General features: G+C 54.8%; 2 protein-coding genes across 2 annotated transcripts; one reads left to right on the forward strand and one right to left on the reverse strand.

Moving 5' to 3' along the window:
- Positions 1 to 3064: 3064 nt before the first annotated feature.
- Positions 3065 to 5717, forward strand: MIND_01251700 (BTB domain-containing protein; the record flags this gene model as incomplete). The annotated part of the gene is made up of 5 exons (XM_037369002.1): positions 3065 to 3192; positions 3240 to 3436; positions 5029 to 5111; positions 5162 to 5310; positions 5360 to 5717. The coding sequence occupies 5 exons, from the start codon at positions 3065 to 3067 to the stop codon at positions 5715 to 5717; spliced, it is 915 nt and encodes a 304-aa protein (XP_037214970.1).
- Positions 5718 to 6338: 621 nt separating this feature from the next.
- MIND_01251800 (uncharacterized protein) lies at positions 6339 to 7731 on the reverse strand (the record flags this gene model as incomplete). The annotated part of the gene is made up of 2 exons (XM_037369003.1): positions 6339 to 7327; positions 7380 to 7731. The coding sequence occupies 2 exons, from the start codon at positions 7729 to 7731 to the stop codon at positions 6339 to 6341; spliced, it is 1341 nt and encodes a 446-aa protein (XP_037214971.1).
- Positions 7732 to 27855: the final 20124 nt, after the last annotated feature.

The raw sequence follows: 27855 nt of genomic DNA on the forward strand, positions 1-27855 counted from the left end.
GGCAGGAGTTTGAGCATCTTCTTAAGTTGCGCAAGGTAGGGCTGGGTCGTCGGCGGGAGGCACAAAGAGCTGAGCGAGATCGCATTCGTCAGGGTAGAAGTTCGTCGTTGTTGGTCCAAGTCGGTTTGGACACTTGTAGGTTCATACGGATACCAGGCACAGATCAAGTTGAGATGAAGGAGATTTGGCGAGCAGTTCTCCCAGATCCTGTAGAAGTCGTCTTCGGTGGAGAACTCGGCGCAGTGGATGGTCAGTGTCCGCAACGTTGGCACGGCTAGGATCTCGCGTAGGCTGATGATGGCCGCTTCAGACAAACGCGCTCCACTAGACCAGAAGGTCATGCGGTTGAGATTGGGAGATGCCTTCAACAGACATGCCAGCAGTGACAACAACTCCTCCACGGCAGTACTCTGGGTTCCTTTGCTTTTCCCGTAAGCCAATCTAAGATGCCGGGGATGTCGGAGGAGATGTGAGTTCTGTACATCCACGAGTGCAGTTAGGCGCGAAAGCCAAACAGCAGTCACCGAGCTGTCGCCCTCATCGAAGCCATGAAACCGAAGCGTGCGGAAGAGATGGGCCTGGGCTGGGTAGACCCACGCGCGAGGCGACAAGAGCGCATGAGGACACGTCTTCGGTAGAGGTGTGAAGATTCCAGAACACGTTGTCGAGGAGCTCAGTGAGGTACAGCGGGTTGGGCGTCGTCATCGTCAGGAACTTGAAGTGGTGACAAGTGTGACCCAAACGCCCATGTCGATGGCCCCAGCCCCATCATCCACTACCCGTATCCGTGCTCTCTGCTAGCCCTTCTCTACATGCCTAGGCTGCCGCAAAAAGCACACAGACAGCGTGGGCGCCAGAGTGGAGGTGTGTCGTGTTTCTTATTATCAGTCCTTCTCTCAATGTGTGTCAGCGCCAGTGCTGGTGCCACATCCTCCAGCTCGCTGGATACGAGCCGGTTACTAGGTGCCCGATCCTTCCGCACGCTCGACCATGGGTGGTATCGAAATGGCTGGGCTTACGAGGAAAGGACATACGGAAAAGAGTGGGAATGGCTCGCGCATAAGGTGCGTGTGTGTGGCATTTAGAAGCCTCTCGCAGACGTCTAATCCCCGCATTTCCAGTCCCAACTCGATAGCCAATACTTTGTTTACTCCCTCTTCCTCTCCTGGTCCAGGAGGTGTGTCCTCATTTTCTTCCGCTTTCACCAAATAACGTGTTCTTCTCAGAACGATATTTGATTCCTATGGCAAGCGCGAATAACTTGGTGCGCATGCTTTGCTGCGGGCTCAAGGTGCGTTGACGACTGTGAATGTTTTCGCTGCCTTTGCTAACGTCTTTCTCTCTCGCAGAACTTCAAAATCGTCTGACTCGTTCGCAAGCCCATCCAAATCGCCTACGAAATAAGGGTCAAGTCTGTGCTGGCGCGAGGAATATGGACTGGGTCAAACGTGTGTGTGTCGACCGTTTCCGGATGGGTTTGTTGTTGACCAGATGAGTAGCCGAGAACAGACGCTTGGTCTGCGTCGTCTTTTCCGCCCATTCATCCCGAACGCGTCAGGCCCTCAGAGCTCTATTCTTACCACTCGTCCTTGCGCGCATTTTCATTCTCCAAAGGAAGCGTGGGCCTGGAGTAGCCGTTTCCGTCAACGCGTTCAAGCACCATGACCTTGAAGGCCTCCGCATATAAGCGGAAACTTTGGATGAGACGGTGAGTCTTTGTGATTCTGGTGTACGTATACTGAATCATTGTCAGGTTCTGCATTTCTTGCAGCTGTACGACGCTCAGATTATTCCACAACTCAAAGCGCGCCATATAATACTCCTCAAAAACCACTTCTGTGGTACCCCGGAAAATGCCTTCAATCGTAACAACCCCGTCACCTCTAGGAACTGCGCTACCTTATCCACATTCCTCTAAAACATTCGGCTGGTCCTTCTTCGAAAACAATGCCGTCTCCGACTCATTCGATGCGCCTTATTTCCCCACCTCGAGTCTTCCATTCCATCCGACATCTTTCTGCCAATGCGGCAAAACCGTGCAAATCCTTGCTGGCCCAATAACGCATTTACAACTATCCTAACTCTCCTCATCGATGCAATTGCGCAATTACGCCTCCGCCGTATCGCTCACCCATCCAGTTGCGTCTGGTCTTCCCGCCTCCATCCACGCATGTGCCGTCACGCGTGACTTGTGACACGAATCGAGACGACAATAAAACCCATCCACCGCGCGCGCTGTGGCTACACCGACCCGCTCTCGAGCTGCCCGAATAGCTCCACATGACGTCTATTTAATGTGGCCCGGGATTGAGGGTTACAAGGTCTCCGTTGAGCACGCTTTCGTAGACCAGGGGACTTCGTCGCGAGCTCGGTCGCGAATTGGGAAACAAGCCATGGCGCGGAAAGAAGGTGATATAGTCATGGATATAGTGTGTGCCAACTCAGAAAAAATGTTTTCAGAGGCTTATTGGGGCTTATGAAGGGCACACATTACTTCCATCGAGGTTTTCGTGGTTCGCTCCACATACGACTAGCGGCACAGATCTTGCGCTGCGTACTTCTTTATGGACTCTGATGTCTCATGCTGCTCCATGTCGTTCGTCGTCTTTTATCCGATTGTTGCCTCCTTCAGGTGAATACCATCGACTTTTCTTTCCCGTCAAGTTTCTTCAGCTCCGACTTATGTATGCACAATATCCTTGCTAATTGAAACCTGTGCTTAAAGCAGGGAAGGCAGTGAAGGTAAAAGAGTCGGTTGTGAAGTTACAGTATTGACCGTGTCGAAGGGATTGGTTACGAAGGACTTTCAAAGTTGGCGAGGGAAGGAACTTGAAGGAAGTTTTAGTCGGGGGCGAAACGGCCCAGCGGGGATTGAGGTTTAAGGTTGTCGCAGGCGTGCTGTACCTTTGCCGCACGTTGCCAGAGGTCAGGACTCCGTCTCGAGTCTCCTTATATCGGGTGCGAGCCACGAAAAGCCGTCATGCGATGGTGCGGAGTCAAGATCAGTGTGGTCACATGCCTCGGGCCTCGGCCCTGGGCCGATCACCGCTTCTTCCTTTTCGACATGGCCGACCGCCCTCTCCGCTGGCTGTCGCTAACTCCACCTGCGGTGGAGGCTTCGATTCAAAGGGCATCGGGCAGCCTGAGCGGGATATGGCTCGGCGGAGAACTGGCAGGCGGCGGCAGACTACAGTGCGTAAAAGAGCTGTCAGGTACCGCTCTTTGTCTTACGAAGCCAGATTGCGCGACGGACGTCCTTTGTCCAGTCCGGCACGCTACGGCCCCTTTGTCGCATGCCGGCGCCACGTTGTCTTTGGAGACAAGAATGCGCCAAGGCTGGCTTTCATGAAAATACCATTTACGAGCCTTGCGCTCAGTCCTTCGTTCGGCCAATTACACCCCCATCCACTAGCATGGCCGCTCGTCGTAGGGTGCTGTGAGTTGAAGGTGTTTCGAAACCCGTTTCGAAACGGTTTCGAAACACCTGTGAGTTTTGAAATGTTCCGAGGGTTGCCCCGGTTTCGAAACCGGCACGTGGTTGTCCGGGATGCCCGACCTCGGCTTTCGGCGACTGTTGTCATGGCCCAGGTGGCCGACCATCACCAGAATGGCACCTCCCCCACGGGAATAGCTCGGCTGTGGCACCAACTCCCTTGGCGTGGACCGGTATGCCAATGTGGGACGTTGATTCTCGGTTGGCACCTCGGCCGGCTACCGACGGAGCGGTCCGGTCCCGGCAGCCGGCCGGTTTCGAAACAGTTTCGAAACACCCCTGTTTCGAAACCGGTTTCGAAACAGCTGTGAGTAATTCCCCAGGAATTACTCACAGCACCCTAGCTCGTCGATTGACTCGCAGGGTCTACTTGCGATCTGCATCGCCCGCTGAAGCATTGAAGGACGGCGAGCCTGAGGGCAGCGTTGTAGTACCCAGCCTGCGAGCCCGCTCTCGCTCTCGGTCTTACGAAGTCGGTGCGTATCTTAGCTGTTTTTTTTTTTTTTTGAATACGCTCCCAACACACGTTGCAGGACTTCCGGGCATCCCTAGGGCTCCGATGTCACTGACAGAATCCGGTCCTCTTGTAACAGCGCAGCAGCCTGTGGTATGTACAGGCTCAGGCTCTGACGCGGCAAAGCCCTTCTGACGCGAATATCTTAGCACTACGTGGCCGAATCCGTCCCCCTGTTTCAGGCGTCAAGCGCAGGCACGAGGACTCGGAAGATGTCAGCGAAGATGAAGCAGAAGAAGAGCAGACGCGTTGCTCTCCGCGGCCGCGCACTGTACACCGGCCGGCGCCCTCAGATAGCGCATGGCTTCCCCCAGGTCTCCAGAATTGTCGGCGTCGCGGTTGGTCATTGTCGCGAGGAGTGACGAGAATAGTGGGACTGGGACTCGTCAAATGGGACTGAGTCCCACGTTGATGGGCCCAGTCCCACTTTGATGGGGCGAGTCCCATTGCCACGGCGCCAAGAGCGCGTAGCCGAGCACGAGAAAAGCAATCAGCATCGGTAATCAATCAAAAAAACATAAAAGAAGGCGCCGCGCAGCGGGCCTCCGTGGCGAGCGGCAGCCCGCGGCAGCGTGGGGTCCGGGGCGAAGCCCTGGTCGGGGTCCGGGGTGGGAAACCCCGGCCGTCGCGCGCCACCCTGTCAAAAGTTCACATGTTTACCAAGTAAAATAGGACAAAAGACACCGGAAAGAGATGTCACGCTCCGCGCAGCGGGCCTAGCGGCGAGCGGAAGCCCCCGGCAGGGTGGGTCCAGGGCGACGCCCTGGTCGGGGTCCGGGGTGGAAAACCCCGGCCGCCGCGGCCGGCGCCGCAACCCAGTTGATGCGACCCATGTCGATCCATCAACTAGGGTGATTTGTCGTAACCGAGTCCCACTCCGGGGCTTCGGGAATGGGACTGGGACCAGGAAAAGTGGGACTCGAGTCCCATTGTCCCAGTCCCAGTCCCATTACTCTCGTATATACTCCATTGTCGCCACGATCCACTATTATAGATGTGCTGACCATCCCGCCTTTCGCAGCGCGTGCCCCGGCTCTGCGCCACCCCCGCTTTTATTTCGACGACGGAAGGATCGTGCCCCGGGTCCGGGACACCCTTTACAAGGTCCGCCACCTGCTTCGCTTGTAGTTTGTCCGTGGCTGAATCGTCGATAGGTCCATCGATTTGTGCTCGCTCCAGAGGGCGAGAATACGACCTTTTCCTGGCGATTGGAAAACGAAGCAGCCACGGAGTTCGTCCCGCTTGTGCTGCACGACGATGACGCCGACAGCCTGAATGCCTTTCTAGGCTTGAAATACGAAACGTGGGAGAGCTTACTGGGTGTGCCATGCTCGACTGACCGCAGAATACAGGCCCTCTCCCAAGTTTGATAACGCACGCACGATCACCGATCTCCCGACTCTCATCCAAGCAAACAAGTTCGCGCGGGCCCACGACATCTGGCGCACCGCACAGTGGATAGCAGGGCTTATCAGCCGTATACTCTCCACACTCGGAGACGACCCGGAGGCGCTGCTGAACGACAGAATCTCCTTCCCTCACTGCCTGACGCTGCTGCGCTCCCTCCGCGAGCTCAGGCTCGCACTATCGCGATTCGCCAGTTGGGGAAGGCAACCAAGAGCGGCTTCAGCGTCGTCTCGCAGCCGCAGTCGTGCAATACGTGGAAGACGACACGGTTTCCCCCCGCCGGGCGCTCGACATGGTGCATGATTCACATTCCGGCGGCCTCCGGCGGCTCCTCGGGGAACTTTACTACCTTGACGTTGTGCAGAACGCACCGCTCCGCATCCGGGCCCGCGGGCGGCCCCGTGACATGTCCCACGAAAACCGGTCTCTCGGACGACTCCGACCGTGACAGCAGTGACGACGGCCGGACGCTGCAGGAAACCCACCGGCGCCGGCTGCTGCGCGGGCACTTCTCGCTGGCCGCGTGCGCGCAGCGCGTGGCGCAGATCCTGCGCGAGCACAGCTGCGCGGACGCCGCCGATACCGGCCCCGGCCCCGGGCCGGCGCGCCGGTGCTCCTCGCGACGCTGCACGGCGTCGGGCCGGACCTGCGCGGCTTCTTGGACTGGGCGTAGGCGCGGGCCGGAGACGCGCCGGAGGGGTGTGCGTGTGGGGAGCGGCTGAGGGAGCTGCGCGGAGAGCTGGATGGCAGTATTGGGGCCCACTTCCTCGGGCCGTGGTCAAGGGAGGTGTAATCCATCTCCTAAGTTCTCTTTTGGTCGTGACTCGCAAAAGACTTGGCCATAGCTTTCCTCGTTGGCCATCATTTTCTGTACTTAGTATATCGAGCTCTTCCATTCTATCTTTCTTCTTCACGTTGCATTCACTACACATGGGGAATATACATCGTCCAATTGACGTCCACAAAAGCTGCAGGCTCGACGGATCGCAGGGCCATCAGCGGGAGGACCAGCGTGGCAAGTCTTGCAGGGATGTAGAGCAGCAGCGCCCACAAAACAAAAGCCGCGAGTCGCGTATATGTCGTCTGCGCATTGCTCATCCGCAACGTGAGCTTCATATCACGACTTACTCCATCTTCACCCACGAAAAGCAGCGCAGCCGCCGCGAGCGGGATCGCCGCGAGCGCCGTCGCCGCCCCGCGCCAGAGCCACATTTCCGGGGAGGAATTGAAGCGCCCGCGCCAGGCGGCACAGTGGATGGCTCCGAAGAGGCCTGCAATGAGGAACTCGTGCAGCAAGCAGCGCCCCTCCAGCGTGAAGGAGATGTCGTCCCAGACGGTGTACCAGAAAGTGGGCACGCTAGCGGCGGTCTCGGGCCGGAAGAGGTCGTCGGCGGGGCCGAAGGGGAAGCCCAGTATGCGGAGAAACCTCGCCCGCCGGCTCGCCTGCAACGGTTCCGCGGTGGGTGCAGACTCTATCGAGTCCTGGTCCCAGGGGTCGCGCGCAGCTTCGTAGGTGATCACGATGGCCTCGCTGACATCAAGCGGCTTGTCCCACCACAAGACCCACGTGAAGCAGTTGAGCGCGGTAAACGCGAGCGTGATGACCTCCAGTTGGGTCAGCGGGAGGTGCTGCGCTGCCCGCGCAAGACATTGCAGGACGAACCAGAGGCACTGGCTGAGTGCGATGGCCTTGCTGTACACGTCGCCTTTGCTCTTGTCGGTAAGAGCGCCCCGAGGGACGCGCTGGATGGCGCCGAGCGCGGGGAAGGTGCGGTTCGTGAGGTAGTTGGCCCTTGCCCACAACGTGAGCGAGCGGCCCGTGAATTGTTTACTCGACACGAGCGGGTGGCCGTTGATGTCAACGAATCCGCCCATCCCGATGAAGAATCCGTGGGTCATAGACACTTTGAATACTTGAAAATGTTGCAGTCAGGAAGATGGAATGTCAGCAAAACGGCTACATACCTTCCGAGAACTCCTTCGCCATCGCGCGCTGTCTTAGCGCCAGCCCTACGATGAGCTCCGGCGCCAGAATGCCGACAAGCATGAGCTGCAGCCGCGCGCGGAAGGCAAGTGTGCCGTGCCGTATTTTCCAGAAAACCCGCGTCCAGATGCTGCTGTTGTGCGAGGGCTCCGCAACCGCGGGTTTCGGCGGCACGTTTGGGTGCACCGACACCCAGACGCAGGCGAAGATGGTGACCAGACACCCCCAGATGATGTCGTAGAGCGTTCTGCCGCCGCAGCCGTCGGCGGGCCCGGTGGCGGGGGGAGTGGTGTCGCGTGGGCTGGCGGCGGTGAGGGCGAGGAGGAAGAGCATGGACTCTGCCTGAGCTTTGAATAGATCGTGGGGAGATGGCCTGGACGACAATCATGTCAGGCTCCAATCTGCCAGCGAGAACAGCAGTTGTCATAGCCTGGACATAGCTTGGCGTTGACAGATGAGCAGCGAAAAGAAAGTGTAAGCAAGCACGTTGGAATAGGTGAGTGGTTGTGTAGTCGTAGAGGAAGGTTGTCAAGCTTGAGGATGTGTGACGCGTGTGATCGCCTCTTTCTTCTTGACCACGACGACGACGCTGAGAACAAAAACAGCACGACTATGCAACGCTGCCAACTCCCCACCATGTAACAGAGCCGCTCTCAATCGCCTCAATATGGGACTCCTCTCCGGCAGAGGTGTGTTTGCTGCCCATCTTGTCCTCGTTAACTGACGCATTCTCAGCCGCAAGAAGGACTAACGCCGAGAGCAAAAACAGCACGACCATGCAACGCTGCCAAGTCCCCACCATCCAACAGAGCCGCTCTCAATCGCCTTAATATGGGACTCCTCTCCGGCAGAGGTGTGTTTGCTGCCCATCTTGTCCTCGTTACTGACGCTTTCTCAGCCGCAAGAAGACAGCGCACTTGTCCGTGCTGTTCTCGGCCAGCGCGGCGGCGTTTATGGAGGGCGGGTTCAGCGCTTTCGCCAAGTGGAGGAGGGCTTAAGGAGGCTACAAAGGGTGCTCTTGAAAGACAGTGTGTGTCCTCTGTGCTCCGATTACGGCGCGAACGTTGATGAGCTTCCTGCTTCAAGCCCAGCCTATTTGCCAGCGCAGTTGGTGTCGGAATCCGCAAACCGAATACTAGTACTGGAGAAGGCGACCTACCACTCCACTCTTCTTGCGGTCACCATTGTCGGCCCACGTCAAGCTTGGAATCCACCAGTACGCCAAGGCATCGTCTTTTTGCGCAGTAATACCCGCTCTGGGCTCCACACGTAACGAGGAAAGGCCACATTGTGCGTTGATAACGCCGCTCAACCCGTTTATCCTCTCATTTACTTATTAGCGCTCCTTGCCCCTCGTTCTGCTTGCCTTTTTCTCTATGTGCGTCCATATGCGCAACACCCTTCGGCCCTGGCTCGTATGTCAAGCGGATGGTGGATGCAACGACTTCGAAGCAGATGCGGGAAAGGCGTGGGGAGAATGAGAGAAAACACAGTTCAAGCTTATGTCCTTCGTGGCCGATGAATAACACACATTGTATCTGCAAACCGGGGCTCTCTTTTTCCCAACGACGACTTCAATATTTCAATTTACGTGTCGCTTGCCCTCCACCATGTTCTGCCAATGCACCCTTCAAGTTTCTTCTCCCTGTCTCTCTTGTTTTCTGTCCCTCCATTCATTGTCTTGCATGTGCAATGTAGCACTTTGTACAAAATAGACATGGCAACGTCAAATGTCTCTCCATTCTCCAATCCACGATTGCAGGCAGACGAAGACCCGCACTATACGTGGATACTTTCCTATCTATGAGCTTTCGATACACCATGCGAATGGTCTAAGGCAGAAGTTGACCTGATATTTCAGCAGAAGGTGTGCTACTGCCGCATGCTGCTTTTAATTCTTCTTGCTCACCGCCTTTGCTGCACAAGCCACTGTCCACACCGAATCTATTGCAACCTGAACCCAAGCAAGTTACAAGTACTAAGATACTCTGTAGCCACACCACCGCCAACCCATTCCATCTACCGGAGACGAACACTCGCCCAATTGAATCTGCAGTCAAGCATGTTAGTCACCGGCGCAAGTTCGTTCGCGAATCGCAACACCACGCACCCTGCCGGCGCAGTCACGCAGCCCGAGTTGTGGGCGCTGCTCGCCTGGGCGCCGTTGGTGGCATGTCCACAATTATATTATGCTAGAATATATTTTGAATATATTCGAATAAATATGATTATATTATGCCCTTTGCATATTCAGACCCATTGAATATGAGTGATTATGAATATGAATATATTATGAATATAATATATTATACCTTGGCCATAATTAATTATATTCAAATACACCAGCAAGCCCTTCAGCCAGAGGTACTAGCTCTGTAGCAGGCTACTAGCAGCAGTAGCAACATCTTCAAACTCAGTCTTTACCATATCAATGGCTTTTGGCAGTAAATCAGGCCGGACAATATCCATATCCAGCCCTGACAGAAGGCTGAAGTTGACCTTTATATTGCTACCCTGGACTTTGATGATACTCTTCGCTGGTGAAGGTATCATACTTGACCTAGGCTAGAGTTTTGTTCAGCTTAATATCTTGTTGTAGAATATCCAGGCTATGTTACCAATCCTGGTTATGGCTGCAAAGAGCATCTCTGTAGGGCACCTGGTCTCCAGACTCCAGCATCAAGCATAGGATGACAGATATGCATGCCTCAATGACTGCAAAATTGGCCACAGAAACAACCATAACCAAGGAGTGGTTCAATAAACCATGAGATAAGGTGGATTATATGCACTATGTGCAGACTTGTGAAGCTTGAATATAATTGAATATATTCATAATATATTCATATTCTGAGCCCAATTATGATTATGAATATGAATACAATTATAATATGCTCCAGCAGAGAGAATATATTATGAATATGAATAAATTATGAAAATTTCGTATTCATAATCATAATTGGACAGCACTAGTTGGTGCAGACGTCGTGCTTCCCGCCGGACTCGAAGAACTCGATGCCCTTGGCTCCGTCGAAGGAGATGCTCCGCGCGGTCCGGCCCTGGCCGAGGAGGATGCACTGGCCCGACTTGCCGTCGGAAACGGTCTCGATGACGCCGCCGGTGCAGCGGGCACCGGCGTGCCATTTCAGCGTTGTTGCGCCCGCGCTGCCGGCAGCGCATGCGATAAGGAGCGAGGCGAAGAGGCTGGTGAGTTGCATTGATATCTGGAAACCAGGGTAAAAAATTAGTCTGTGTAGAGCGGGATGAGGATGACGACTTACCTGTGAGTAGGCTGAGCAGAACAGGAAGTGGTGGTTTGCGGACTGTACATGCTAGCCGCGCTTTTATCCAACTTGAGCTGGCGATAAGTCAGCATAATCGTGTCCAGCAGTGGAAAGCGGAAGTGACTCCCGCCGTTTCACGTGCCTGACCTGATACAATGGCCGCCCGTTTGTATGCTAGGCTGAAGCATGAGCGCAATCGTTCGGCCGTTTGCAGCTGCAATAATACTGCGGCAAGCACATGCAGATTGGATTCGCTCCCGCCGCGACAACCGTTTGCTTGTGAAGACCCGCGGCGGGAAATGCCTCCTAGTAGTACTGGTCAATTAACGTGCTCTGCGTAAATGAGGGGATAACAGACCACATCAGTAAAAGTGTCAAAAAGTCTTTTAGATCTTTAGTCTTTACAGCAGGTCTTTGGTCTTGGGGAACAGATCTTTTCAATCTTTGGTCTTTGGCCAGCAGTCTTTGGTCTTGGAAAGCAATCTTTGGTCTTATTCTGCAATGATCTTTGCAGTCAACAAACCCAAATTTTTTTTGTATAGGTGTGAGAAGGTGAGGAGTATATCATAAGTCAATTGGTTAGGAAGCTCTGCAGTTTTAGACATAATCAAAAGGCCTTATTGCAACTATTGAGCTGTAAACTGTTTTCACAACTCCCAAGTCATCCATCAAAATAGGGCCCTAATGTTCCATCATGTTGCCATGTGAATGACAGATGGCTGATCGCTGTCGGCAACTCATCGCCGTTTTTCTTCCTTCCTTTTCCCCTCATCTCCCGCCCCATAGGCACCCTCCTATAGCCTCAATTCCACTCCTCAACGCTCTGCCACCTCAATTCCATCAATACACAAGGCTTTCCCCCTCAATGGCAAGTTTTCACGCCTGACAGAGCAACCAAGGCTGCAAATGCACTCTCAAGCATCACTCAGCAACGACTTGTCCCCCACCTCCCGCAAGCAATTCTCGCCCGTTTCGCCCCATTTTCGGAGGAGCGTCCGGGACGCCCCTCCGCTTCCCGAAGACCGAAGATCGAGCTCGTCACTCCCGCCGTTCCCGCTCGTCGGCCGATGTACCGGCCAGACTGGGCCGAAACTTGTCCCGCTCATCCTGCGCCCGTTTCTGGGCCGAATCCCACCAAAGTCTACCCACCTCTCCGTCTCTCCCTCCGTTCCCAACGACGCGAAAACGGCGGCCAACGACCGACGCGTTCCCGCCCGCCACAGCTTCCTATTTCCGGCTTCCCTGCCTTACCATGCCACCAATTTTCGGTCCTTTCGCGCCAAAACGCAGGATTTGGCGCAGACGGGTTGCTCCTGCAATCCGTGAAGGTTTCAGCCCAAACGGGCCAGCGGTTGTCTCCCGCTGACCCGCCCGCCTCTTCTGTGTGCCTCACGTTCGGGGTTGGACTGGCCGAAGCGCTTGCGTTTCGGTCAATGATTCCCGGCCCTGGCCCACTACAGCAAGAGCTGTAGTGTGAGCGTAGTTATCAAATTGTATTAGCTATATTGAATTTATTGCTTTTATTCACTCTTTGCATTGCATCTTTGAGAGTCTTAGCAGGTCTTAAAGCAGGTCTTAATTGCGTCTTTTGGGATCTTTGGGAAAGATCTCAAGTCTTTCCCAAGACCAGGACGCTGCTGGAATAAGACCCAACATCTTTTGCATCTTTCAGGTCTTTTAGGTCTTTTTGGTCTTGCCCAAAGACCTAAAAGACCTGAAAGACTTTTGTGCACTTTTACTGATGCATGGATATCACAGCGGACGTAGGCTAACTGTCATATGGGGGCAGGGGCAGGCCATGACATTGCAACCAAGGATGGCTTGCGCCTGGACAGACTCGCCCTCGACCGCCGCAAAGTCGCTTGTAGCCGCCAAACTATACAGTCGCTTTACTCGCACATTTGATGCGTTCCCGAATGCATCCGCGCTCGACAACTTCGCGCACAGAGAGTCTTGGCAACCAGTGCTTCCGAACCGCACAACGACAAGAGTGACCTGTCCGGCGCTAGGCCTTAGCGAGAATCTTCAGCCAGTGTTACATCAGCTAGTGAAACGACAGGAGTAACAGCCTCATATGTCGTTCAACTTCGCGGTAGAGATACACGGAGGTCTATGTACTAGAGGAAGTATCGTAAGTACGACAGAAGCGAAGAAGAAGACCAGCCACCGAGAAACAGCACAGATCTCCACAACCGCGAAAGCTCGGACTTGCCCGCCCTTGACGACACTTTCGGCCGAACGAAGGCGAATCAGGTTATCTGGCAGTCGCAGTGCTCAAATGCTGGCCCCCAATGCCCCTAAAGTCCACCCATCTTCTCAGGCATTCATTTCCCCTGCGACTGCTACGTCTCCTCCAACACACGACCTCATTGTTACTGGCGGATGGGGTGGACGAAAGTGCGCCGGACAAGGGCCTTCCGCCTCGGATGCGGCGGGGAAATAATGAACGAGGAGTGGGCCGGGGCGAGTGTCGTACAACGTGGCAAGCACTTGCTGTAATATATAGCATGGGTCCAAAGATATATCGAATGCTTTTGGCCTGCGTAAGTGGCACGTGACTTTCGCCTTCGGGGCAGAAGTCGTTGGTGGAACCTGCGGGGACAGGAGGAGAACCAGAGGCAGATGGATGAGGAAGGAGTATGGGAGGAGATGTAATCATTGTTGAGCGCCTTGGGTATTCGAGCGTTGTTTAGTGCAAGTTTAGTGTTTGGCAAAGCTGCAAAGGGAAAGGGAGCCCGGAGAGAATCCGGGTCGTAACACCCCACTTGAGCAGCCGACGTTTATGAATAAGTTCTATGACGTGTACTGGTGGTAGATAGCGCCTACAGATGAGTTTGCGCGGCTCTGGCCATTGAGCCGGAGAGCATCTTCAGTGACAAGTCGAAGCGCCTTCAGGGTAGACGGGTGAGTTTCTGTGAGAGGACAATACGGCCACACCCACCTCGAACGCGTGGGATTGACATCCACCACCACGTTAGATATAAGAGCAGTTTTCACAAAAATTTAGTTATTTGAGTCTGTGCTCTTTCCATCGAGGTTTTAAAGATGGTACAGCTTTATGGTTGTGGTTTTTTACCAGGTTGTGGTGGGTGGTCTACATGGTTTTTGCTTCTCAATTGATGGTTTGTGGTTGTGCTATGAGATTTATGATTATGTTCATTGTGTTTGAGCTTAAGGTATCATACATTAGACCACTTACCCACATTTAAATCACATACAAATTGATACTATGATGGCGATCAATCCCATCAATCTTGCTATCGCAGTTTAAGGCAACTACCTTCTACATATCTAGATTCTCCTGGTCTCACCAAGCTTCAGAGAGCCTCAAACATTTGAACTGCAAGATCCCCAGATAAATCACCTGGTAAGTAAAGCTTTCCAGACTTTGGAGTTTTGCAAAGAGTATTAACTTGTTGTAGAGCATTGATGAATTGATCTGAATCTGATGGAAATCTGAATTTTAGCTTCTAGACACTTACAATACAGCCCTGAAACCTCAACCACAGAAATCAAAACCTTAACCACGGAAATGAAAACCTCAACCATATATGCCACAAGCACAAAGATGGCCTCAACCACAGAAAGTGAACACAACTATAAGTCATAAACCACAAACCACAAGCAAATAATTTTTTGTGATAACTGGCCTCATAGTTAGATGGAGGTGCTCTGGTGAAACTAGCGACTGAAGTCGGAATGTGTGAGCTAGCAGCAGCAGCGGCCCCATACGAGAACTTGGTAACGAAGATGGGGGTGGATGGGTTGAGCCACAAACTCCGAGTTCAGCGAGGCTGGCATATATTCCCTTCGACGCGCAACTGTTACACCCGCGAGACAGAAAAGGGATGAGCTCGGATATGTGTTTGGCGCAGTAGAAGTTGACGATGAAGATAGTGGGCAGTACAACGAGTGGCAACTTGAAGAGGTGTGCGAGAGTCTTGTCTCAAAAGGAGGAGAACAAGAGCTAAAAACTCTGGTTAACGTTGGACAAGGGACGGGCTGGAGAGTGCCACAGACCTGCCAACTCCAATTCCAGATGCTGCCCCTCGTTCTATACACGCGTGCAGCGTGCCGTTCGAAGCGCTTCCGCTCGTTCTCGGAGCCACGCAAGTGCTTGCGCTGGTGTCCTCGAGATATTCGTCGTCCGTGGGTAGGAGTAGTTCTCTACTCAGCCTCTTCAGTTACATGAGAGTGAGAGAGTGGAAATAGACACGCACCTATCGCGAGACTACAAGTTAATATGTACTTGTGAGTCGTTGCTTGAATGCTGTGCGACCAGGAGTGGAGCATAATGGATGTTCACGCACAGTTAATAAGCCTCAGTTATTCCACCAGACGCTCCGCAAGCGCCCACTCCGTTACTCAAAGCCCAAATTTCCTTCCACCCAGATCAGCCGTTTACATTTGGCGGTGTTCCATCGCGACATTCATGACGTTTTCATCGAGGGAATCAGCTGCCGCGTTTGAGACTACACATGAGCATGGTGCCGACATCGCAAGTGGAACGAAAGAGGTGGTGAAAGGCAGGAAAAATGGCTTGTGACCATTTTGGCTTGTGACCATTTCGTCACAAGCCGGGCGCGAGATGTCCGCAACGTCGATGTCGCACTACTTGCTCTGCTGTGAACTGCACGCTCCGACTCATCCTCGCCTTCCATTCACTCGAGCTGGTGTATCTCATGAAACCCTGATTGCCTAGGCCTCGCCAAATTGTCATGACATTGTGGGGAAACCAAGCACACAGAGCGGCGAAGTGCGGACAATGCGCCTCCTCCGCACTCAGGTGCTTTGACCGGCGCTGCATGCCCTTATAATGGACTGTCCGCAGCCATTATTGGCCCTCCAACATCCTAAACTTTCACAACGACCATGCATCCAACTCTCCGTGTTGCTCAACTCAATCTTAATATGCTTCCTCGCGGTCTACAGGTACGTATACGGTCCTTTCAATGACGGAGATGTCTCTTAGCCCTTTCTCCATAGAAACGCGGCAAAGCTGCTGCCAATAAATCCCTGCAGGACTGGGAGGCAGTAGCTGTTCACTGCCTTGCCCTCCAAACAATCTCTCGCTTCTATCTCCCCTTTGTCTACGCCAACCTCGATCCGTTGGACATTCCCAAGGAGCCTCTCACAATGGAGGACGACTTTCTTCCCCACGCTGTCCTCCGTGCGGTACTCGCTCTCGAAATTCTGACTGGGATGGACGATATTATGGTTATAGACGACAATGCCAAAGCCGCCTTATGGGCTCGGGTCTGGCCTTGGGTCGAATTCCTCGAGAATATCGTCATCTACCACCCCCAGGCTGTACCCGCGGAACACCCAATCTTCACTGTGCTTATTGGGCCCCTACAATTTGTTCCCGCGGCGAACGGAAGCGAGCCCATTCCTGCGCTGTGCGATACGCCTGGTGTGCTTGCCTTTTGTGGGCGAGTGTGGGACAGGATGAAGACCCTCTCGATCCATGAGGCTGGTGGCCCGGGCGCTTTTGTTATGCTTCATATTATCATCGCATCTTACCCGCCAACTCCTGCCGTTCTGGACGAGCTTTCCGCTGACCTTCCCAACGGAAATCGTGATCTCATGTCGCTCATTGTGGGCGGGTTGAAATTTCCAGAGCGTTGCGACTGCCATGTTATGCCTGTGCCACCACATCTCCGTTCCCTCCTCATTTTAGCGTCACTCGCGGCTGCGTCTGACCATGCTGAGGCGCTCCTGGAGGCAGGCGTTCTACCCGCCATACTTAAAATCCTTGGTCCAGTGAATGACCTTAACTACACAGACGTTATGGGGGACGCTCTCAAACTGCTCATTTTGCTGCTCAATGCGAAATTTGTGGACCGATACCTTCCCGCGGGCGCTTGATAGTGTAATGTCGATCCTCGCTACGATCCTCACCAACCGCGGCGCGGACTTGATTCCACGCAACTTCTTTCTCCACCTTTTGCGTGACATCATCCCTGCTGCGCTGATCCATCGGGACGTTGCCTCTCGGTGCGCTAATCTGTCAATCCCTTGGGCGCGGACTAGGGAAATGCGCGCCGACAAGGAGATACACGAAGCTTGGGACTCGCTTTTACTGTTGTTCCAGCAGACAGCTACCAGCTTTGCGTTTTATCGGTCGCCTCAGTGGGTGCATCGACAAATGTGCCATAATCCTGATGTAAGCTGTGTTCCTTTTCAATTTCACTCAAAGCTGACCTGATTTGACAGTGCAAAAACATCCAACCGTTGGCCGAGTTCAAGCGCTGCGCGGGCTGCGCGTTCGCCGTCTATTGCGACAGGGCCTGCCAAAACGCGGGCTGGAAACGCGGGCATCGCGGCTAGTGCTGTCCACAATTATATTATGCTAGAATATATTTTGAATATATTCGAATAAATATGATTATATTATGCCCTTTGCATATTCAGACCCATTGAATATGAGTGATTATGAATATGAATATATTATGAATATAATATATTATACCTTGGCCATAATTAATTATATTCAAATACACCAGCAAGCCCTTCAGCCAGAGGTACTAGCTCTGTAGCAGGCTACTAGCAGCAGTAGCAACATCTTCAAACTCAGTCTTTACCATATCAATGGCTTTTGGCAGTAAATCAGGCCGGACAATATCCATATCCAGCCCTGACAGAAGGCTGAAGTTGACCTTTATATTGCTACCCTGGACTTTGATGATACTCTTCGCTGGTGAAGGTATCATACTTGACCTAGGCTAGAGTTTTGTTCAGCTTAATATCTTGTTGTAGAATATCCAGGCTATGTTACCAATCCTGGTTATGGCTGCAAAGAGCATCTCTGTAGGGCACCTGGTCTCCAGACTCCAGCATCAAGCATAGGATGACAGATATGCATGCCTCAATGACTGCAAAATTGGCCACAGAAACAACCATAACCAAGGAGTGGTTCAATAAACCATGAGATAAGGTGGATTATATGCACTATGTGCAGACTTGTGAAGCTTGAATATAATTGAATATATTCATAATATATTCATATTCTGAGCCCAATTATGATTATGAATATGAATACAATTATAATATGCTCCAGCAGAGAGAATATATTATGAATATGAATAAATTATGAAAATTTCGTATTCATAATCATAATTGGACAGCACTAATCGCGGCCTGTGCAAAACCACGGCTCTCCCGATCGACCAGCTCGACACTCGACAATCGCGCTTCATTCGATATATTGTCTTCAGCGACTACCAGCGCAACAAACTCGGCATCCTGCAGAATCAGCTCCAGTTCATGTACGAGCGCGGGCCGCAGACGCGGTTTGTCACCGTGTTCGACTACCGCCTTAGGACTGCGGAGGCGCCGCTTACGATTGCCGTTGTCCCGCTTTCCGCCCCGGAGTTGGAGGGCTGCCGCTTCCGCGCATACGACTGGGGTGAGAGGCTCCGAACGGGCTGTCATGTGGTCCTCTGCCCGGGGTATGCCAACAGGATGGAGGTCCATTTATGGTCAACAAGTAACGAGCTCGCAGACGGGTTGCTGCGGTTGTTGGAGCTCCTTCCGGAGGGGATTGAGTTCCCTTCTAAGGCGGAGCTCGAGACTGCATTTCCCGAGATTCATCGTCGACTTATGGAGCTGAGCAAATTGGATGTGGACGAGGTTTATTGAACGCTGGGACATGGCACTGCTTCCAAAAATACTCACTTTCCCTGATTCTCTTCAACTCTCATATATTCATACACTCTTTTAGTATCGCTTTTGTCTATCTACTCAATCATATAAAAGACTGTGTCCCGAATATCATCACCTGAATCAAAGCCACGTCGCATCATGATCGAGGAGCGGGTGTCTAAATTTGGGCAGACACCTGCCATATATGGAACGCAGATCTGCAACGGATCTGCCACGAAAGTTAACTTAGATGAGAAGGAACGATATGCGGATACTCGTAATACAAGGGTCCTCCTCAAGGGGGAGGGAAAAAATAAATTAAGGAACATACGCACTAAAAAAAATTTAAGGGCTCCCAGCTGGACCAACCGACCGTGACATGCGTGACAGTTGCCTATTTAGGCAGCTATTTCACAGAATCATGTGATTGACTCATCTGGAAATAATGCTCACAAACTATTGGACTATGTCTAGCCACTCATCACGGTTGCTATAAGGAAAGAAAGCTGTCAGGGGAACCTCCCTTTCGGCCCCTCGGAGACGCCTCCGATTCCGGTCCGACTCCGGTTCCGTCTCCGGTCCGGCCCTCCATCTCGCCTGCACAATCACCGATCCGTCAACGCCCTCCCGACGGTCGCCCTGGGACCTCGCCTGCGACGCCGCCCAAGCCTTCTGTGCCCGACAGCGGCAGCTACGGACAAGCAGTATATAGTCAGCTACCTAGCAGGCGGACCCTTAGAGTTTCTTCTCTTTGGATCCTCCCCTGCTAGGTCAGCTTCATTTGTATTCGCTTACCAATGTTCACGCTTTGGATCCTCCCCTGCTAGGACCTTGATCTCAGGCCTCCGGGGTTGCCCTTACAGCAGAAGAAACTCTCTACGGGATCAACCGGACAAGATTGCCAGGTTCGGCGCTGACTCAGGCTCGGAGTACGAGTCCGTTCCGCCCTCGTCACCGCCCCTGCCACTTGTCCCCTCCTCCTCTACTCCTGTGGTCCCCGCACCCGTCATGCCGTCCGGAGTCACTCCTACCGCAGACGCCTGGCTGGACTCACTCGAGGCGAAAATCGATAGCCTAACTGAGGCCCTTGCTTTACTTACCAACCAGGCTTCCGCTGCCGCTGCCGCCGCTAATAATGCTGGCGGACCCCAAACACCATCGCCGGAGACGTCGATTCCGACTCCGACTCCGGTCCAGGGCGACTCCGAAGCCCTTTTTGGCGACATCAACCTCGCCTCAAAATTGGTCTTGCGACCAAACCCCCCGTTCACCTTCAACGGCGACCGGAAACGCGGCCCGCGCGTTCCTCTACGCGGTCCGCACCTACGCCCGCCTTGCCCCTGAGGCCTTCGTGGTCAACGGAGAGGCGAGTGAGGAAAAGGCCGTCCGCTATGCCATGTCGTTTATGGCAGAAGGACCCGCTCAGCAATGGGCGGAGCGCCACGGAAGCAAAGCCCCGTTTCCGTTTCCGTCCTGGGGCTCGTTCGTTCCAGTTTCGACTCCGGTTCGTCGAGGAGAACGAGCAAGATCATGCTCTCTCCAAACTGGAGACTTCCGCCTATCACATGGGCACAAAGGATGTCTACCAGTACACCGGCGACTTCGAGGACCTGATGGACCTCGCCGGATTGAAGACGCGTTGGTCAAGGTGACCAAGTTCCGCCACGGACTTGACCCCCTGATCAACAACGGAATCACGTCCTCGAACGACCCCCCGGACCTCCGGGACTACCTTAGCTGGCGCACCCGGGCCTTCCGTCAATACGAGGCCCTGGTCCGGGCCAAGCTGATCAAGTCAGCCGCCCCCAAGACGCCTGGCGGTTTGATTCGGACTCCGTTTCCGGTCAACCGCATCCCGGCTCCGGCCCCTTTCCGCCCGGTGGCTCCGGTCGTGCCACCCGCGGCCCGCGCCCCCGCTCCGGCGCCTCCAGCTCCCGTCCCTATGGAGTTGGATCGCACCAGGGCTCGGGGTGCCCCTCGTCGCGCCTGCTTCAGGTGCGGCGACCCAAACCATCTCGCCCGGGATTGCCCCCTCCCCGCCGATGTCCGCTCAATGGACATCCTCGACGAGGTGATCCAACAACTCGGTGACGAGATGTTAGCGGAGTTGATCGCCCGCTACACGGACACAGCTGCCCTGCCGGAGACGGCAGCGGAGTCGATGGCCGGAGAGGATTTTGTCCCCGCGACGAGTGACTGGTGTGCCCTCGTTCGCGTCTATAAATCGTTTTGCCTCTTTGTATGATGAATGCAGTTCCTTGCCCTACAATGAGCCCGAAACGAAAGACACACCCTCTCCTGCCCCCCGCCTCGACTCCGTCTCCGACTCCGCCCGCGACTCCGGTCATCGTCCTCCGCCGCCTCACTGCCTGGGAAAAGAAACTGCCCAAGCAGTACACCGTTGCCGCTGCCCCTGGGGCGAACTCCCTCCACCTCCCGTTAGAGCTCGAGTCCACCACCAGGCGCTGAAGCTCTCACTCTCTGGGCTTGTCGACTGTGGTGCCACCTCCGACTTCATTGACACGAACTATGTTGCTCGGAATGGCATTCCGGTCCGCACCCTCGATCAGCCGATTCCGGTTTTCAATGTCGATGGCACCCCCAATGACGCTGGCTCCATCAAACAGATCGCGGACTTGGTCCTGCGCTACAAGGGCCATGCCGAACGAGTTCAGCTGGCCGTCACCCATCTTGGCAAGCAAGACCTCATCCTGGGGTATTCCTGGTTGCGGAAACATAACCCAGAGATCAATTGGGAAACCAAGGAGGTCAAGATGACACGGTGCCCCCCGCAATTGCTCGACCTGCCGTGAGGAAGAGCGGGTCGAACGGACCGAGTTGCGGCGACTCCGGTCGCTTCAGAAGCGTCTCCGCTCCGGCCCGTTCCCCTCGGTCTGCGCCATGGACCTTTCTGGGTCTGATGACGGAGACGACTCCGTCTCCGGTGACGACTCCGGCCTGCCTGATCTGACGCCGGACTCCGACGACGACGATGACGATGGTCAGCTTGAAGATGGTGACCGCATCTTCTACACCTCGTTCCGCCCCTCGGAGGAGATACGCGCTGGCAGTACTGTCTCGCAACGCCTGGCCGAAGCCTTCGCCAGGAACTCCGCCCCTCCGCCCTCCGAGATCCCGGACTGGGCTAAGGAGTTCCAGGACGTCTTCAACAAGGAGTCCTTCGACACGCTACCGGAGCGGAGAGCCTGGGACCACGCCATTGAACTCGTCCCCGACGCTAAGCCCACCAACTGCAAGGTGTACCCCATCTCGCCCCTCGAGCAACGCGAGCTCGACGCGTTCATCGAGGAAGGGCTTTCGACGGGCCGGATTCGCCCCTCCAAGTCTCCGATGGCGTCTCCGGTCTTCTTCGTCAAGAAGAAGGACGGCGGACTCCGCTTCGTCCAGGACTACCGTGCTCTCAATGCAATGACTGTCAAAAACCGGTACCCCCTTCCGCTGATCAACGACCTCATCAACCGGCTCAAAGGCGCTCGTTACTTCACCAAACTCGACGTCCGTTGGGGCTTCAACAACGTCCGGATCAAGGAAGGTGACGAGTGGAAAGCGGCTTTCCGGACTAACCGAGGCCTGTTCGAGCCCTTGGTGATGTATTTCGGCCTGACAAACTCTCCCGCGACGTTCCAAACGATGATGAATGACATTTTTCAGGACCTCATCCTCTCCGGAGACGTCATGATCTACCTTGACGACATCTTGATCGCCCATTCCGACCTCCGGAAACACCGGCAGATTGTTCAGGAGGTCTTGCGGCGACTCCGAGAGCACAAGTTGTACCTCCGAGCGGAGAAGTGCGACTTCGAAAAATCGTCAATCGAGTACCTCGGAGTCATCATCTCCCACAACCACGTCGAAATGGACCCCGTCAAGGTCGCAGGCGTCTCCGCTTGGCCGACTCCGGAAAACAAGAAGGACATTCAGCAGTTCCTCGGGTTCGCTAACTTCTACCGCAGGTTCATTCGGGACTTCTCGACCCTTGCGCGCCCTCTTTTCGTGCTCACCAAGAAGGACCAGCAATGGACTTGGGGCGACGCGGAGGCCTCCGCGTTCCAAGCGATCAAGGACGCGGTCACCTCGGAACCGGTCCTGGCGATTCCGGACGACACACGGCCTTTCCGACTCGAGGCGGACAGCTCTGATTATGCGACGGGGCGGTTCTTTCACAATCCGCCCCGGACGGGAAGTGGCACCCTGTAGCATTCTATTCCAAAAGCTTAAATGATGTCCAGCGCAACTACGAAATCCACGACAAGGAGATGCTCGCGATCATCCGCGCACTCGAGGAATATAGACACTTCCTCGAGGGCGCCGCGCACCCTGTCGAGATTTGGACTGACCATAAGAATTTGGAGTACTTCAGGAAGACGCAACACCTCAACCGGAGACAGGCCCGGTGGTCTCTGTACCTCTCCCGGTTCGACTTCACGCTGCACCACAAACCTGGCCGCGATATGGGTCGGCCTGACGCCCTCTCCCGGAGACCCGACCACGGAGTCGATTCCGACAACTCCGACGTCGTCCTTCTGCGGCCTGAACTCTTCCACGTCCGCGCACTCGAGGGCGTTTCCGTTTCCGGTCCCGGCTCTGAACTCCTCCGTGATATCCGTGATGCCCTCTCCGGTGAGCCTGACCTGGAGGAGCCCGTCGCACTAGCGGCCCGGCAACTTCTTAAGGTTCAAGGTCAAGCTCGAGGCCCCCGCTCCTCACGTTCTGACGAGTGGGCCGTCTCCGGCGGTCTTCTCCATTTCCGAGGAAAGATCGTCGTACCAAAGGACAAGGACCTCCGGAGACGCATCATCGAGCTCTGCCATGACACCCGAGTCGCCGGACACGCAGGTCGTTTCAAGACCCTGGAGTTGGTCTCCCGGAACTACTGGTGGCCTCAGATGTCTCGCCATATCGGCCGGTATGTTGCGACCTGTGACTTGTGCTGTCGCACCAAGGCACTCCGGAGACTGCCCCACGGAGAACTGCACCCCACGGAAACGCCTCCGGAACGCTGGCATACCGTCTCCGTCGACTTCATCGTAGAGCTTCCCGAAGCCCATGGGTACGACGCGATCATGGTCGTCGTTGACACCCTCGGAAAGCGCGCCCACTTCTCAGAGTGTCATACGACGGTCGATGCAGTAGGGGCAGCCCGCCTCTACTACCGGAATGTCTGGCGGCACCATGGGACTCCGGAGAAGTACGTCTCCGACCGCGGCTCGCAGTTCATCGCGGACTTCACCCGAGAACTTTGGCGTCTAATCGGCATCAAGCCCGCCACGTCCACCGCGTACCACCCGCAGACAGACAGTCAGACAGAGCGCGTCAACCAGGAGCTGGAGCAGTACTTGCGGATCTTCACCAACTACCAGCAGGACGACTGGGATGAGCTGATTCCGGCCGCGGAGTTCGCCTACAACAACCACGTTCACTCCTCCACGCAGCAGGTCCCCTTCATGACGGACACGGGACGGCTCCCGCGCATGGGCTTCGAACCCGGAGTCCGTTCCGCCATGGAGTCAGTGAACGAGTTCCGCGACCGGATCGCCACTGGTGTTGCTGAAGCCAAGGCCGCGCTCACTAAGGCCAAAGAGGAGTACAAGCGCTACTACGACCGGAGACGGACTCCGTCTCCGGAGTTTAAGGTTGGCGACCGTGTTTGGCTGGATGCCTCTGACATCAGGACGACTCGCCCCTCGGAAAAGTTCTCCCATCGCCGCCTTGGGCCGTTCAAGATAGTCAGGAGATCAGCAAAGGTGCCTACAAGCTCGACCTCCCTCCGCGCTACTCGAAGCTCCACCCGGTCTTCCCCGTCGTCAAGCTCGAGCTCGCTCAGGACGACCCCTTCGACGGACGCCCCGGCTACGACCAGCCCCCTCCGGACCTCGAGGACGGAGTCCCGGAGTGGGAAGTAGAGGAAATCCTGGACGCAAGGGTGAGGTATAAGCGGCTGAACTACTTCGTCAGATGGAAAGGCTACGACGCATCGCACGACCAATGGGTCCGCTTCGACCGCGTCTTCGCCCGGAGAAAATTGCGGAGTTCTATCGTAAGTACCCTGGCAAGCCCACGACACATCGCCTCCGCGACCTTCGACTCGATTCCGTTCCGGTCTATCGTCGGGGACGCCGCATTCAAAGGGGGGGGTGATGTCAGGGGAACCTCCCTTTCGGCCCCTCGGAGACGCCTCCGATTCCGGTCCGACTCCGGTTCCGTCTCCGGTCCGGCCCTCCATCTCGCCCGCACAATCACCGATCCGTCAACGCCCTCCCGACGGTCGCCCTGGGACCTCGCCTGCGACGCCGCCCAAGCCTTCTGTGCCCGACAGCGGCAGCTACGGACAAGCAGTATATAGTCAGCTACCTAGCAGGCGGACCCTTAGAGTTTCTTCTCTTTGGATCCTCCCCTGCTAGGTCAGCTTCATTTGTATTCGCTTACCAATGTTCACGCTTTGGATCCTCCCCTGCTAGGACCTTGATCTCAGGCCTCCGGGGTTGCCCTTACAAAAGCATTGGACTTGTGTCCACAGTTCAGAACCCAGATATGTGAACTTGAGATGTACCAGGTCACAAATGTGACAATACTCACCAAATATGGAAGTTCATTGATGAGATGCAGAGAATTGTATGTGCAGCCTCATATTGCACTGAGAACCTATGGGAACATCTTCTTACACTTATTGATTAATGTCTAATACTTGAAAAAATTCACTATAAAAAAGGTTTAAGGCCTGCTGGGGGGACCGACCGACCGGCGTCATGTGCATTGATGCCATCACGCTTCCCCCTTGGTCCTCCTCGAATAGGCTATTTACATATCTTAAGCTTGTTTCGCTATGGTGAAAGAGAAGACATGATACATCAACAAACCTCACGTCTCAGATCAAGTTTCAGGTTGCCATCGTCTCGAGCCTTTTCACTCAGAACCTATCAGAAGAATAGGATCTTACAAACAATGTCAAGAAGCCTGAGTAGTTCATTTCTGCATATACAAATCAAGAGCATATAGTGGCATACTACGTGACTAATGTGGCTCATGCAATCATAGTAGCCGCAGGGGCTACTACTGATATCGGTACTCGGTGGGCAACAACGCTGCAGCAGGTGCACCTCACAACACCCGCCCGTTGACAGCGCCATATGACACCACTGCGCCGCCGAGAGCAAACAAGTCCGGGCGAGGGGCATGGATTTCGGTAGTCTCCCAGGCCGTGGTAGGCCCAAGAGTCGCAAAAGCGCTTTCAAGTTTGTGGATGGCTCATGTCGTGATCTCCCACCAGCCTGGCCGGGCTGGGAAAAGTTGTGTACGTGTGTCGAGTCGGAAGGAAGGGGTTTCGCCGGGGCCCACCCAGTCATCGAAGGGAGGGATAGTAAGGTATGTCGGGGAGGGTGTCGCGATTAATGGCGGGATGACGGGTGCTCGGCAGCGCGTACTGGGTCAATCCCAAAAAAACTACCGCCAGTTGGAGGTGGTGCACTTACGTGCGGAGCTGGGTAAGCTCGTGCTATAGACCTTGGAGAGCTCGAGATATAAACAGGACAAGTGGTATGAATTGAAGAAGGCGGGAATGGTGCTATTGAAGCAGAAAGACGCGACGGGGCTGGTGCCAGATGCAAGGCAGGAAGGAGCGGGAACACAGAGGCGCACATCGTTGTTCCTCATAGCCTTTGCTTTGCTGATGCGAAGCACTTCACATCCACACCGACTCTTTTCCTCTTCATCTCATCCTTTGTCGAAACCCACTCCCCCGCCCATTCAGCCTCCCTAGCCCAAAGTCGTCGTCTGCAATTCATGGAGGCTCATAGCAGTAGCGGCCCCCATGCGAGAACTTTCCAACGAAGATGGGGGTGGATTGGTTCAGCGACAAACATCCGAGCCCAGTGAGGTTACGATAACTTCTCCTCGACATGCAACTGTTACACCCGCAAAACAGGAAAGGGATGAGCTCGGATACGTGTTCATTGTGCTGGCGCAGTAGGGGTTGCCGATGAAGATAGTATAACGATTGGATGTAAGGGCAACCCTGGAGACTCCAACGAAAGCCTAGCAGGGGAGGATCCAAAGCGTGAATAAAAGCTACGGGAAATACACGGAGGGACTGACCTAGCAGGGGAGGATCCAAAGAGAAGAAACTCTAAGGGTCCGCCTGCTAGGGCGCCAACTATATACTGGTCGTCCGTAACTGCCGACGTAGAGCACAGAAGGCCTGAGCGGTGTCGCAGGCTCTGTCCCAAGGCGATCGTTGGGAGGGTCTTGACGGATCGGTGATTGTGCGGGCGAAGGAGGCCGTGGACGATGGTCGGGGTGGGTCGGAGCGTCCGAGGGGGCGCCGGTCGGATGCGCCTCGGATGCGTTCGGAGGGTCCGAAGGAGGCCGAAGCGGGGGTTCCCCTGACATCACCCCCCCCCTTTGAATGCGGCGTCCCGACACATAGTTCGAAAGGGCAAGGAGTCGAAGGTCGCTGAGGCGATGTGCCGTGGTTTACCCGGGTACCTCCGATAGAAGTCCGCAATCTTGTCTGGCGCAAAGACACGGTCGAACCGAACCCACGAGTCGTGTGAAGCGTCGTAGCCTTTCCACCTGACGAAATAGTGAAGACGCTTATACCTTATCCTGGCATCCAAGATTTCCTCGACTTCCCATTCGGGGACTCCGTCCTCTAGCTCGGGGGGCGGTTCGTCGTAGCCGGGTCGTCCATTGAAGGGGTCGTCCTGAGCGGGCTCGAGCTTAACAACGGGGAAGACGGGGTGGAGCTTGGAGTAACGCGGGGGGAGGTCGAGCTTGTAGGCACCTTTGCTAACCTCTGCGAGCACCTTGAACGGTCCGAGGCGCTTGTGGGAGAACTTCTCGGAGGGCCGAGTCGTTCTAATGTCAGAGGCGTCCAACCAAACCTTATCACCAACTTGAATATTCGGAGCGTCCGAACGTTTCCGATCGTAGTACCGTTTATACTCGTCTTTGGCTTTAACAAGCGCGGCCTTTGCCTCGGAGACGCCGTTAGCTATCCGATCGCGAAACTCGTTCACCGACTCCAACTCTGAGCGGGCGCCTGGCTCGAAACCCATTCGGGGGAGCCGACCAGTGTCCGTCATAAAGGGTACCTGTTGAGTGGAGGAGTGAACGTGGTTGTTATAGGCGAACTCAGCGGCAGGGATAAGCTCGTCCCAGTCGTCTTGTTGGTAGTTGGTGAAGATCCGGATGTACTGCTCGAGCTCTTGGTTAACATGTTCGGTTTGTCCGTCGGTTTGCGGGTGGTAAGCCGTAGAGGTGGCCGGTTTGACGCCAATTAAGCGCCAGAGTTCGCGCGTGAAGTCAGCGATGAACTGCGAACCACGGTCCGAAATGTACTTCTCGGGGGTTCCGTGGTTCCTCCAGACATTCCGATAGTACAACCGGGCGGCTCCGACCGCATCTATTGTCGTATGGCACTCAGTGAAGTGAGCGCGTTTGCCAAGAGCGTCGACGACTACCATGACCGCGTCGTACCCATGAGCCTCGGGGAGCTCGACAATGAAGTCCA

The sequence above is a fragment of the Mycena indigotica genome, assembly GCF_014461135.1.
Source record: "Mycena indigotica strain 171206Taipei chromosome Unknown Mind.scaff0012, whole genome shotgun sequence".
In the NCBI taxonomy this organism is placed as follows: Eukaryota; Fungi; Basidiomycota; class Agaricomycetes; order Agaricales; family Mycenaceae; genus Mycena; species Mycena indigotica.